A 12,698-nucleotide genomic window follows, 5' to 3' on the forward strand; every position below is an offset into this window, starting at 1 on the left:
GGCATTTACAACAAGAGTAGGCTACTTACATTTTAGAAGCAACTGTTACTTCCAGTCAATCTAAATCACAAGGGCAGCAAAAGCATCCTTTCCAAAACAAACAACATTTTAGAAACAAATAATAAAATCAAATTAATCGGAACAATTGAAAAAGGACGGCTGTGAAGACATATGTGATGCAATTTACAAAAGTAAAAATTCTCTGGTGGGAATATTTATGGGAAAATTATTCACAGCAAGAATACGTTGGACAAGGCTAGGCCAGCTCTTTCCCTGTTTCCAGACTTTATGCTATGCTAAGCTAAGCGGCTGGCTGTAGCTTTATATTTAGCACTCAGACATGAGAACTCTCATCAACAAATTCAAAAGGCCTACCTACCAACATGTCAAACTATTTCTTAAAGGTGTCTGACTATACCCAAGACACTTTGGATCTCACATCTGACATGCTAGGGCCAGGTTCATTCTCAGAAAAACTTATCCAGTGTATCTTCTCCAGCGTGCTGGTAAGGGCTGAGTCTCTGCTTATGACACTGAGGATTTACATTTGACTGGACAACTGATTTAGGCCTGCTGTATTCTTCAGAAGGGCTCTTTGCTGCCTTTGAAAGGACAGATGACTTCAATGTGCTATTTGACATTGTGTTACAATGTGAAGTTGATATCACACCAGCATGGGTCTGCTGCAAAATTGTTTGCTGCTCTGCATTTTCTCTTGGGTCTGATGAGGCTGATGAAGATTCTGGGCTAGAATAAAAAAGAATTAAAAGAAAAATAACAGTAACTGCCATTTAATTCAAACATGTATGCATGTTAAACTTGTTTTAGTGGACATGTACAGTAATCTGATACATTGGTTATGTTTTGGAAAACGGCTATGATAATAAACTTAGTTATTATTATAACTACTTAATAGGCTACTTCCATTTTTTTGCACAGATTAAACAAACAAGATTGAACATGTTAGGCTTTAGAGATGGTGGTAAGTGTATTTTTAAACTTTGGACAATGCCATGTTTGCAATTTCACCCTGTTTCTGGTCTTTAAGATAATCAATTGTTAATCTAATTATATCTAATTTATTATTCCCTTGACTTGTAGTGCAGTAGTAAGGCTAACATATGCAAACAAAACAATGATCCAAAGTTTTGGAAAATAGCTTCACAGCTAGATATGATCAGGCTTCTATCTTAGATCTCGACCTCTGACTGTGAACTTAAATCTGCATCTTTTTTTGGGGCAGTTACAGAGCAACATTATCATTCTGTAGGAGTCATGTCTCTGGACGCCTGATGAATGGAAGTCCAAAGTTCACTTTCTTTTAGCTCTGTCTTTGGTCACCACCAAATCAAGAGGGAAATACCTGACTCTTTAGCTGCTAAATGCTCCACTATGTTCACCAGTGTGTCCCTACCTGTGTCTCTCTGCTGCTTGGTGCTGAGCAGGTAGTTTGCATTGTGTTTTTAAGAGCTTTTTCGTTGAAAACAGCTGCCTGCTCCAGCTAAAAACTACACTATGAGAATCAGCTTAAACTCTAAAAAATCTCTGTAAAGCCAAGGGGAGCAGCAGATTCAGGTGATAATTCTCTGTAGGTTCATCACTACTAGTGACCCCTTTTCACATTGTTGTTACATTTGTTATTTTAAAAACTCTTAAATACAGCAGCTTTAAAGATGACATGTCAGGAACAATTAGTGGCTTCCTCTCTGGAGAGGATAATTCACCCAAAAAGGCCACTTACTAGACTGTGGTCAGTTGTTCCCAGAGCAGCCTCTCATTGATTGGGTAGGAGCGAAAAAAGACCATTCCTATCAGCAGAAGTGCAATAGGAACTGGTGAGAACAGCACAATCAAAGCCGTCACCACTCCGTCACCATGGTTACATGCACCCGCTCTGTAGCCCACAAACCTGCAGAAAACAAAATGTGACACACTGACAGAAGTACACACATAACATAAAGTGAGTAGACGGATGATTGGCTCACTGTAATGTCATGGTTGAGATCCCAACAGACAGGCCTCCCGCCAGCTTGCTGCAGAAGGCATAACAGGAGAAAAACAGAGGCTCCAGGTCTTTGCAGGCGGGATGTCTCACAGCAAAATCCTCCACCACATCTGGGAGCATAGACCTGTAGCAGATACAGAACAAGCAGACACATCACATAATAAAACCACATGTCAATTTAGATGAGGTGAACTGACCAGTAAACAAAATAGATTGCAAGAATGTTAATCACTGGCCAGGGACAGGAAGAGGCGATGTGAATGATTCATGTGCACTGCATTCGGTTCTGACACTGATTAGATCTGACAGGGGTGTTGGAAAAGACTGAGAACTTTGTGTCCTATCTGAGAGCTGACTCACCAGGGTAGCAAAAATAAGGTCGCCACACTGAATCCCATCAGAATGCACATAGTCATGAAGACTGGCAGGTTACCGGGAACACAGGCAACTATAATCACTGCTGGGATGAAGAGCTGAGAGAGATGTAAACATGCCTCACAGGTAAGGAGGAGATTGAAGGTGTGGAAAATTTACTCTTTTCATTCAGTGAGTGTGATTTCTTACTGATAGTCCGATGAAAACTGTGGCCTTTTTTCCTATTCTCAGAAGAACTGTTTGCCACAGAGGGACTGCTATTGAGGCGGCAGTCTGTGGAAATATTGAGACAGTTTCATAAGAAATTCTAAATGTGTATTGTCTTTTAATCATGCACTTTGTCATATCCTTAGAAGGCTACTGAAATGTTGCATTTATACAGTAAATATATTGGTGAGCAGAATGTGTGATTCTAGTGAGTTGCATCTTACCAGAAGAACCAGTAGGAGGTGCTGGAACTGGGCTCCAAGCCCAGCTGCATGACTGCAAAAAAGTGCAAAATTACCCAAGGACATCTGAGATATGGGACGAAAAGTAAAAATGAATTATGCTTTGATAAACATGCATCACTTTTAAAAGCACAAGACCAAATAAAAAATGGAAAAGTGCAAAAATAATTATGCACTGATTATTATTTTATGAATGCCTCTGTGCTGAGTCAGAGTTGATTACTGTGAACTCAAACTATACCTGAAATGCAAGTGCACTGAACACAAAACCAAGCACCAGTCGTTGGTAAGGCATGTGACATATCAGCATCTTTAGCGAATTCAGATAGGACGGTCGTACTCTGTCATCAGAGCAGAGAGGGGCTAAAAGTAAAACCAAAATGAGATATCAAGGAAGGGCAGTGAAATACCAGAAATACACACAATTCACACTTGAGATGAATTTTAGCATAGCATTTGGCATACAAGGCTCTCATGAGTATCCTATTGTAATGGAACAGAGTCATCTGAATTTGCCTGCCAGACCTATAAACTTCTTGTTGTAACAGATGAGTCAGATTCTCTGATTGACATGCTGGCCGGTGACCATTGGGCACTTCTGAATGACTCACCCTTCTGCTCCTTCACTCCCAGGAAGAGAACCAGGCTGCAGAGGAAAAACAAGGCGCCCATGACCAGAGCTGAGGTCAGAAAAGCCTTTTGCTGGAGGCAAAAATACACCCATTGAACATCTAAAGTTAAATCAAGCACAATTATGCTGCCAGCAAATACAAGTAAACTGTCTTTTTTGCTTCCACTTGTATTATTCTATTTGGCTATGTCATGTTCATACATTTAAGTTAGCCTGTAGCGTTATTCCTCTACAAAGTATTGTTTTATAGCATAATTACCAACACTTTCATGACTATTAATGATAATTTCAGCTTTTGGGTGTGGTGTATAACATATGTGCATTTGACGCATAACAGTTTAACATAGCACTGTGGCAGCTGGGTAGAGGATTAGTGACCTTTTAAGGGGAGAGCAGAGGGCAGTGGTTAGGTGGAGACTCGGACCCTACAGATGCACTTATCCTATAGAACTGTGCCCTTATATGGATTAGTGCCTTAGTTTGCAGACTCAGACCCTTATATGGTGTCTAACAGATGCCTACACATATCCTATAGAACTGTGCCCTTATATGGATTGGTGCCTTAGTTTGCAGACTCAGACCCTTATATGGTGTCTAACAGATGCCTAAACACGTCCTATATAAGCTGTGTTTTATGTACAGAGAGACAGAGTGGTCATCGGGCTGGGTCACTCTCCAAGCTGCTGCAGAGCTTGTAATTGATGCTGAACTCCTTGATGTAATAAACTTTTATGATCAAGAACAGTGTCAAGCGGATTTCTTCTCAACACATCATTGCAGCATTATTGTTCGGACACCACATGGGAAATACTTAGGAAGCTGCAGCTAGAGACGGTTAGGTTATTAGCATAAGAACTGGGGAAAACACATAGGCTATATAAAAGGGTAAGCAGCTAGCCTGACTCTGTTTGTAGGTAACAAAATCAGCCTACCAGCACAAACAAGCTAGTTATAATGTGTTAATTAGTGGGTTCAACAGGTGCCGGTAGGTGGGTTTTATTACCTGTGGAGCTGGGCTAGCTCCAGTTCTCGTGCTAGGATAAGCTAATTTAATGTAAAGAAATAAGAATAGTATAAATATTCTCATCTCACCCTGGGCAAGAAAGTGAATATGATCTAAAATGCTAAAATTTTCATTTAGTCTGGTCTGATATGGTCTGAATCCCCCTTTATAACTTACCTAGTTTAAAATAATTGTAATGGTGCATGTGTTACAAAAACACTTAGGTTATCCTATTCTATTAAATCTAATCTGTCCCCGCAACACTGTAGTTGTGTAATAACAACAAAATCTGAGAACACACACACACACACACACACATACACAAATGAACACACAACAATGCCGAGCTAAGATGTTGAGCTAAGAACACTAAATTACAGGGTAACCAGATATCCCTGGGACCATGTGGGTACAATGCCAAAGCAATGCTGCTAGACTGAAATGTGAGTGTTTCCCAGCTAGAGTGACCACTTTTCTTTTTTAACACTTTAAGTGCTGTATTTACTGTTTCTGGAAGAGATGCAGTATTTGGTAAAGATGTGCTTTGAGGTGTTTCATGGTCCAGATGTTGGCAGGCCTCTTGTTTTTCTGTGTTGTACACAGCTACAACTTGACCTTGAATTACCGAAGCCAACAGCATCGCCACCATCTCCACACTCATCCCTGCCAAAGAAGGACAGAGGGGCAGAGAAGGGGACAAGGAGTGTGAGGGAAATCCTGGTCTACATATTGACCTGACCTGCGAATAAGGATCTGAGATGTGGGTGTACGTGCTGGTAGGCTACTCTTACTGTAGGCTGTGGCAGAGTCTCTGTCCCTGTGATCTCCCCCCAGGAACATGTTGAGTGAGAGGTAAGGAACGTTGTAGCACTGTTAATGGACGACAGGGGAAAACTTAATGCCAAATGACACCACGTGTGCGGCGTGAAACCCAGTAGCCATGGTGACACAGCTTGGAGCAAAATGGCAGCAGCAATAGTGAGATGAGGAAGATGAAGAAACACGACTGTAGTGAAAGTTGATTTAGGCACACGATAAAGAAATTTGTATCAGCAGTAGTGGTAGGAGTACTCACAAACTTTACTTAACAAAAAGTACAAGTCCTGTATTCAAAATTATCCATGAAAGGTTAAAATGAAGGGCAACTGGACTTGGTTGAAGATACTCAACTTCTTCAGTTCTGACTGGCTGGTAGGGAAACTCAGCTATTTAACCTCTATGGGATTGTTGTCAAGATGCTCGATACCACTGGTTTGTGATGAGAGTTGTTATGATAGTTGGAGCCAACTGAGGCCAAGTCTGAACGACCATCGTTGGCATCCTCACCTGTGCCCAAAAGAAAGGACAGCATTGTAAGTTGGGGATAAGTGATGGCGTAGACCTCCTCCTCTGTTAAGCGACGGCTTCTGAACCAGGGTGTAAATGGCTTCCTTTACACCTCTTCCAAACCATCTGTCCTCTCTGTCTAAGATATGCATATGGTGGTCCATTAGACAGACTTTTTTTGTCCCTCATACGTCTTGGAGAATCTTCAACCAAGTCCAGTTGCACTTGATTTTAACCTTCCTTGGATAACTTTGATGTGGATGACTGACAACCTTCACAGACATGTATTCAAAAGTTTTAGGAAGATGTGCTTAAAGTATTGAAAGTACAATTACTTGATATATTATTACTATCTGATATTATTAGCTTGTTAATACTGATGCATTATGTGTAAGTAGCATTTCACTGTTAATACTTGAGGTGGAGCTAGTTTGAACTACTTTATATACTTGTAGCTAGTTCAGTCCAGTGGCCCCTCCAAAGAACCAAAACATAAATCGGAGGGATCTGAGATGATTAACAGGAAAGGAAATAAAGAAAGAACAAAGTTATGAAAACTAATTAAGTTTTTGGACTTCTTTCTAATCTTTAACTTTTTGGTGAAATATTGCTGTTGCACCGCTAACACGTATTGAAATAAAACCATCTGAGAAGTTAAGAGGTGAACTGCTAACCACTTATAGACATCTGATACCGGTGACAAGGGGCCCCAAGTAGACACTGCTTTTTTGCAATTGTATTGCATTTTAAAAGTGTATCATGTTATTTTTAATATAAAATCTGAATCTGAAAAGTAACTGGAGCTGTCAGATAAATGTAGTGGAGTAAAAAGTACAATATTTTAGTTAAGGTGTAAATGAACATTTCCAGCACTGGGTACCAAATGGGGGAAAAGAGCAAGAAGAGCCTGTAACACTTAACACTGACTTACACTCATGAGGGTCTCGAACAAGCAGGTTGCTGTGAGGAACCACAGCACACAGAGATCCTGAGACATTGAACCCTGTGGCACAAACCACAGCAGCAGATAGGACAGGACACCAAACGGAGTGGAAAGAACTAGCCTGGGAGATACACAGTGTTAGCTCTGTTGAATACGCGCCAGAGGATGCATCATAGCCTAATTCAAGATGAAGCGTGTTAAACATGTGGCCACCAACCAACCATGGAGTTAGTTTGCCGATGGGTGTCCAGTTACTGCGGCTCACCAGATATCCAACCAGAGGGTCAGTCACAGCATCCCAGGCATGACTCACAAACAAAATCATGGAAACATAGAAGGCCTCCATCTGTGAAATACTAACTGAGATACTTTATTTTGAAATTAAGATAAGTACATATCAGAAGGAATACAGATCAGTGGTCATTTTTGTAAGCCACTGTTTGTGAAGACATCTTTAACCATTACCTGCACAAGATCCAGAAGGAAAATCTGCATGGAAACACTTATAGCTATTCTGGTAATCTGATATGGGACCCCACCCACAGCATAACACATCTTCCTGGCCAGAGGAATCCCCCCCAACCCCTGTGAAGACCAGAGAGAAGAGCAGACAGGAAGGTGGAGGGAAATGTTTTTAATAAATAATAATACATTTATTTTTAATGATGTTGAGGTTTGTACAATTGTACAATTTTACAGGTAATTGTGACAGCACATCTTTTTTTTAAAGACAGCCTTTTTAAAACAATCAATCAATCGATTAATGAAGAAAATAATCAGCCAATTAATTCATAATAAAAATAATCATTAGTCACAGTCTTATAAAAAATTGTTCAAAATTTGCTCCACCTCAACCAACAGTAATAATCCGTTTTTTGCATTAATGCATGAGTAGTAATTATCAAATAATATATAATAGTATAACAGTCAAAACGGTCATTTTTCTTTCTATACTTTAAGTAGATTTCCTGATAGTACTTCTTAAGGTATTAAGGTACTGCTTAAGGTATATATTTTTACTTAAATAACATTTTAAAGGCTTTTACTTGTGACAGAGTATCTTTACAGGGTGGTTTTAGTGCAGCCATTTGTTTGCAAACCAAACAAAATCAAACCATGGTGTCTTACCTGGAAGAATAATAGGTGATGTGGATTCAAGTCCATGACCCCAATGTAAATTACAGGCAAATTTTACTTAATTTTATTTTTGTGAATTATCACTAAATGACTGAAAGTTAAATTTGACACACTGTTTTTAAAATGAAGTTTGTCATTATAGTAGTATTTAGGTTGTAGACACCTGTATGTGATTTTGACAGTTATTATAAGGGTTTTGAGAACACCTCTTTGAGATTTTTCTGTTTTTCAGTTTTCGTGTTTTGTGTCACCTGCTCTCAAAATTGCTCTTGTTTCTAACAATGCGTCAAAACAATCCAGAGAATTGTAGTAGTATTAGCATAATCCACATCTGAGAGAGAATTACATGAAACAATAATGTTAGCTGAGGAATTGCAAACGACTAGTACAAAATCTACACTGAAAATATTAATATTTTCCTGTCCTGTTTTGAATATGAGTGCAAAAAGAGAAACATATATTTCATTTGGAAAACTTACCGTCTGTTGACCTTCGCTGCATGAGTTTCTGTCTGCAGTCTGTTTTAATAACTGATTCTTTAATGTCTGGACTCGATTTGTAAAATTCTTAAGACAACTCATCCTTTGAAGTTAGGTAAGAATAACTCCACATGGGGACCGTCAGTTACAATCTTCCACTGCGTCTATTAGACAACAATAGCTCTCCACCGACACACAGTTGTATTGAACACTGAAATCTGGTTGAACAACTCCTTCTTCTGTGAAAGTGAGGCACTCTTATCCAGCCCACCTGCTCACAGTACGAATGAATGAACTGGCTCAACAACAAAGTTTATTATGTATGTGTTCCTTGAAATAATTAGATTTGTTAATGAGGAATATTAATCATAAATGTGCCTTTAATTGACTTTGGCTGCTTTTGCTTTTTATCATGTGAACTCTACAGATACGTTAAGATAAATAGATAGAAAGTCATGCATGTTTATCAAAGCATACTCTTTTTTTACATTTTGTCCCACATCTGTTTTATGGGAGGCCAGTTCCATCACATCCTGCTGGTTCTACTGGTAAGATGCCACTAACTAGAACCATACTATCTGCTCTTCTTGATGTTTATGATTTTCACTAGCTTTCTAGTAATTTCACCAAGTTCATGATTAAACAACAAGATACACATTGAAATACAAAGGTGTGAATATTTTCTCAAAAAAAAACAAAACAAAACAAAAGAGTTCCTACTATGAAAGGTCACTGTTTTCATTGGTAAGAAATCAGTGATATTCATACACTGATAGTACAGAACAAAGTGTCAGTTTGGACTGCTCTGACCTCTTGTGGAACAGCAGGGAAACTTAATCCTCCATCAAATGAACCTGTCGATCAGCAATTTCATGATCAGCAAAAGGAAGAATAGTCTTTGACACATTACATACCTTCATATGGACCTATAATATGGACCTATGTATCCAATTTATCACTGTTGGGTTAAACTCTAGAATAAACCACAAAGTACCAACCAAGATGCTTGCACCATTAACTCTTTAATGATGTCCATTTACGGACTCAGAATATGACCGGATGACACATGAGCCTTATGAGACACACACAAAAGAATATTTAAGTAAGTAAAAATAACCAAAAAAAGGAAAGTTTTCTCGCTCTGTTTTCCAAATTTCAAATTTTGTAAAATAAAAATGAAAGACAACAAAAAATCCAGTCAAAACAAACAAGGGAACCAAATGAAACTTAATTAATTACTTGGCAGACAAATTGCATCCATCACTATATGTCATCACATCACATACCTCAGTTTAATCACAGGATCCCATCACTCCATCTGTTATGCAACTTTGACAAAATTAAATTTATACTTGTGTTTTAAACTTATTGGCCATTTAACACCATCCTATAAATTGGTGCTCTGACTTGCATTGTCCTTGTCATGACGGAGTCCATACAGCCATTTAATCACTCTTGCGTTTCTCTCAATGACAGAAACACCGTAGGGAACACGCCCTGCAGCATTGCCAGCATCCTCCTCCCCCTCATCGTCTTCACTCTCTCCTCCGGAGCCTGCACACTCAGACCCTGGAGCACTCACACTGCGGAAACGGGCCATGGACACAATGTCAGAACTAGATTCAGTCAGCTCCTGCAGGTCTGCAGGGTCCAAACCACACAGGTTGAAGAAGCGCTCCAGCTCTGTCCCGGCTCGGGAGTACCGGTCGCTCATGTCCGATTTAGACCGGGTCAGAGAGGGGCGTTTTCTGGAACTGGAGGAAGATAAACGTGTAATTGCTGGGGAGGGAGGAGGGAAAACAGGGAGGCTGGGGGGATCAGGGACGGGGGTTCCAGTTGGAGGTGAGGGAGGATTGTCAGGTTTAGATGGAGCAACAACAGGGTTCAGAGGAGAAGGACCTGTTTTTGTTCTGGGGTGAAAGAGACGCAGGTGTGAAGTAGCCGGGCGGAGTGGAGACTGGGAATGTAAAGGTATGGGCTGGAGGGGCTGCCGGATATACTGAGGTAGTCTGCAGGGGGTCTTCCCAGGGCTGGCCTGAGGCATGACATCCACTCTGCGCACAGCCCCAGCAGCTGGAGACCCAGGTGAGCCAGGATTCTCTACCTTGGCCGGTCCAGAGGCTTTTAATCTCACCTTAGCTGGACTAGACCAGTCAGGACGGGGAGGTGGACATGGTCTCTCCTTTTTCTGTTGTGCCCCTGCAGGTGTGGGGCAAGGAGAGCTGTGTGAAGTGGGGACACGATCAGGAACTTTACTGGCCTCTGGAACAAAAGTAGCACTGGACTGGGGCCCATCATTCATACCACTGATCAGGTTACTCAGATGCTCCAAGTTGAATTGGACTTCCTCCTGCTTTGTTTTTGTTTGGGTTGGTGTCCTCCTGGTGGGCCGCAGAGCAGTGCCGGGGTTTAGCAGAGGCTTCCGCATGTCTGGGGGCCCGACTGGCTGCTGTTTAGCAAGAGCCACCGGACTCTTGACATATTTAGCCTTGTCTGCTTCCAGCCTTTCAACTGCACTCTGCTTTGGTCTGGTGGCTGCCGCCGGGAACCGCCGGAAATAGTCCGGCCCCACTGGCCCCTTGGGTCGTAAGCGTGGTGGCGTAGCAGCTACAGCTGTCCTCGCCGGTTGCCTCACTGAGGCTTGGAGAGTCTCCAAAGGCATTTTGTACAACTAGCAGTACCTGTTCGTATGCACTTCCTGTTTACAGCTTTCTCTTCGGCCACCTTGAAAAAAATATATACGGTTATCCTGTATTTATGCCTATAATGATCAGCCTCATCCCATTTTTGAAGAGATGTAACCTCAGCATCACAGTTCAACTCTAGCTCCTTGACATTTGGACCTGTGGAAGAGAGACACATCCATCAGGAGAGCGTGTGAAGGAAAGACAGCTCAATAAAGAACTCAAATGGACAGTCAGTGAAAATATTTACCTTAAAAGACAAGCAAGCATCTCTTCGTCAGACACTTTTAGTACTCTTAACACAGACAAGACACAGCCAACTCCACAAAGACCCTACACCCATAAACCCTCGTCTTTCTTTAAGACCGCAGCCAATCACACTCTTACAATTACTCAGTCATCCATCTCTTGGCAGACAAACACACAATAAAACTGACACTTCATTTTCAGTCAGTAGAAGGCCTGTGAAGAGTGCCGGAAGTGTGTGTGTGTGTGTGTGTGTGTGTGTGTGTGTGTGTGTGTGAGGGGTGATGGGGAGGTGCATCAGGGCAGCTATCAACAACCTATTGTCTAGAGGCAATACAGAGCAGATCACACTCACACCAACAGCTGCTACGGGAACAATGACTCCTCTTTAAATAAAGCAGCGAGTTGCCATGGTTTGTAGTGGATTTCTTCCTGAAATACAAGCTTCTGTAGGTTAAATCTAATGAAAACAAAGAGGCTCAACTTAGCATCTGTTAACCCATCCCACTTTGTGTACAGTTAAAAGCCTCAGACTGCAGTGAGGGTAATAGTAGCTTGATAAATACAGACACTCTTTCTACACTTTTGTATATACTTAAGATAATGTGTGTGTCTGCAATATGCAACTTGAACAATCTGCAACTGCCAGTCACATTCTCTACGTATTTGCCATTCCTGTTTGAGCCAGGCCAAACTCCTGACAGAGCTGTTACATTTTCTGTACCTCCATTCTTACCTGCCTCAAAGTCTACAGATCTTTCCCCAACTTTACAAAGACAAAGTTGTCTCCCTTTACAAGTAAAGGCAACCAGCACCGTGATATATATCATTAAGGTGGCATTACAACCCAAAGAGGAATGTCAAGAGGTGGGTCAGACAAACAAAACTAGAGCCACTAATTTAGTGTTTATGAGTCAAGTGCTGGCTTGTTCTGTTGTTGAGAGTAAATGACAAACATGGAGCGAAGCCGGATGCCAAAGACAAATGAAACATAAACATAAAGGGACAGGTAAACAAAGACAAAAGTCCCACATATACTCAAGGCCTACATACTAGTCTTGCCCTGACAAGCACAGGCCTACTTGTATTGTAGGTGTAGGTTAGCTGTTTGTTTGTCTTTAGGCATTTCTACAGAAAGACTCACCTTGACGGTCTTGGTTGATCTCCTGACCCTCTCCTGGGTTTCTAGTTTTAGCCCCAGTGAACACAGTGCTGTCCTGCTGATGAGAATGTGTGAATGGGTTTGAAAGCAGCAAAAGACAAACCTGTTTGACAACTCATGTGTGCTCCTCCTGAGCCCGCCCACTCTCGCTGATTGGCCCAGTCACTCTCTTTCAAGGACATAAACTGGACTTCTTTGGTCACATGAGCCTGCCATTGTTTTCTGTTGCTTGCTTGATGATAAGCACTCTCTGTTTGC

The 12,698-nt window shown here is 41.2% G+C and overlaps 2 protein-coding genes across 2 annotated transcripts; both read right to left on the reverse strand.

Moving 5' to 3' along the window:
* Positions 1-460: 460 nt before the first annotated feature.
* On the reverse strand, positions 461-9,245 carry mfsd2al2 (major facilitator superfamily domain containing 2a-like 2). Its single transcript, XM_046055503.1, has 15 exons — positions 8,150-9,245; positions 7,983-8,032; positions 7,198-7,317; positions 6,954-7,078; positions 6,721-6,853; positions 5,255-5,333; positions 4,969-5,126; positions 3,441-3,531; positions 3,071-3,192; positions 2,812-2,895; positions 2,570-2,653; positions 2,366-2,478; positions 1,986-2,129; positions 1,742-1,909; positions 461-747 (listed from the first exon to the last, which is right to left on the reverse strand). The coding sequence occupies exons 1-15, from the start codon at positions 8,448-8,450 to the stop codon at positions 468-470; spliced, it is 2,052 nt and encodes a 683-aa protein (XP_045911459.1). The 5' UTR covers positions 8,451-9,245; the 3' UTR covers positions 461-467.
* A 106-nt stretch (positions 9,246-9,351) lies between these two features.
* Positions 9,352-12,569, reverse strand: fam110a (family with sequence similarity 110 member A). Its single transcript, XM_046057441.1, has 2 exons — positions 12,423-12,569; positions 9,352-11,191 (listed from the first exon to the last, which is right to left on the reverse strand). The coding sequence occupies exon 2, from the start codon at positions 11,008-11,010 to the stop codon at positions 9,736-9,738; it is 1,275 nt and encodes a 424-aa protein (XP_045913397.1). The 5' UTR covers positions 11,011-11,191; positions 12,423-12,569; the 3' UTR covers positions 9,352-9,735.
* Positions 12,570-12,698: the final 129 nt, after the last annotated feature.

This window comes from Micropterus dolomieu, linkage group LG08 (assembly GCF_021292245.1).
Source record: "Micropterus dolomieu isolate WLL.071019.BEF.003 ecotype Adirondacks linkage group LG08, ASM2129224v1, whole genome shotgun sequence".
NCBI classification, from domain to species: Eukaryota; Metazoa; Chordata; class Actinopteri; order Centrarchiformes; family Centrarchidae; genus Micropterus; species Micropterus dolomieu.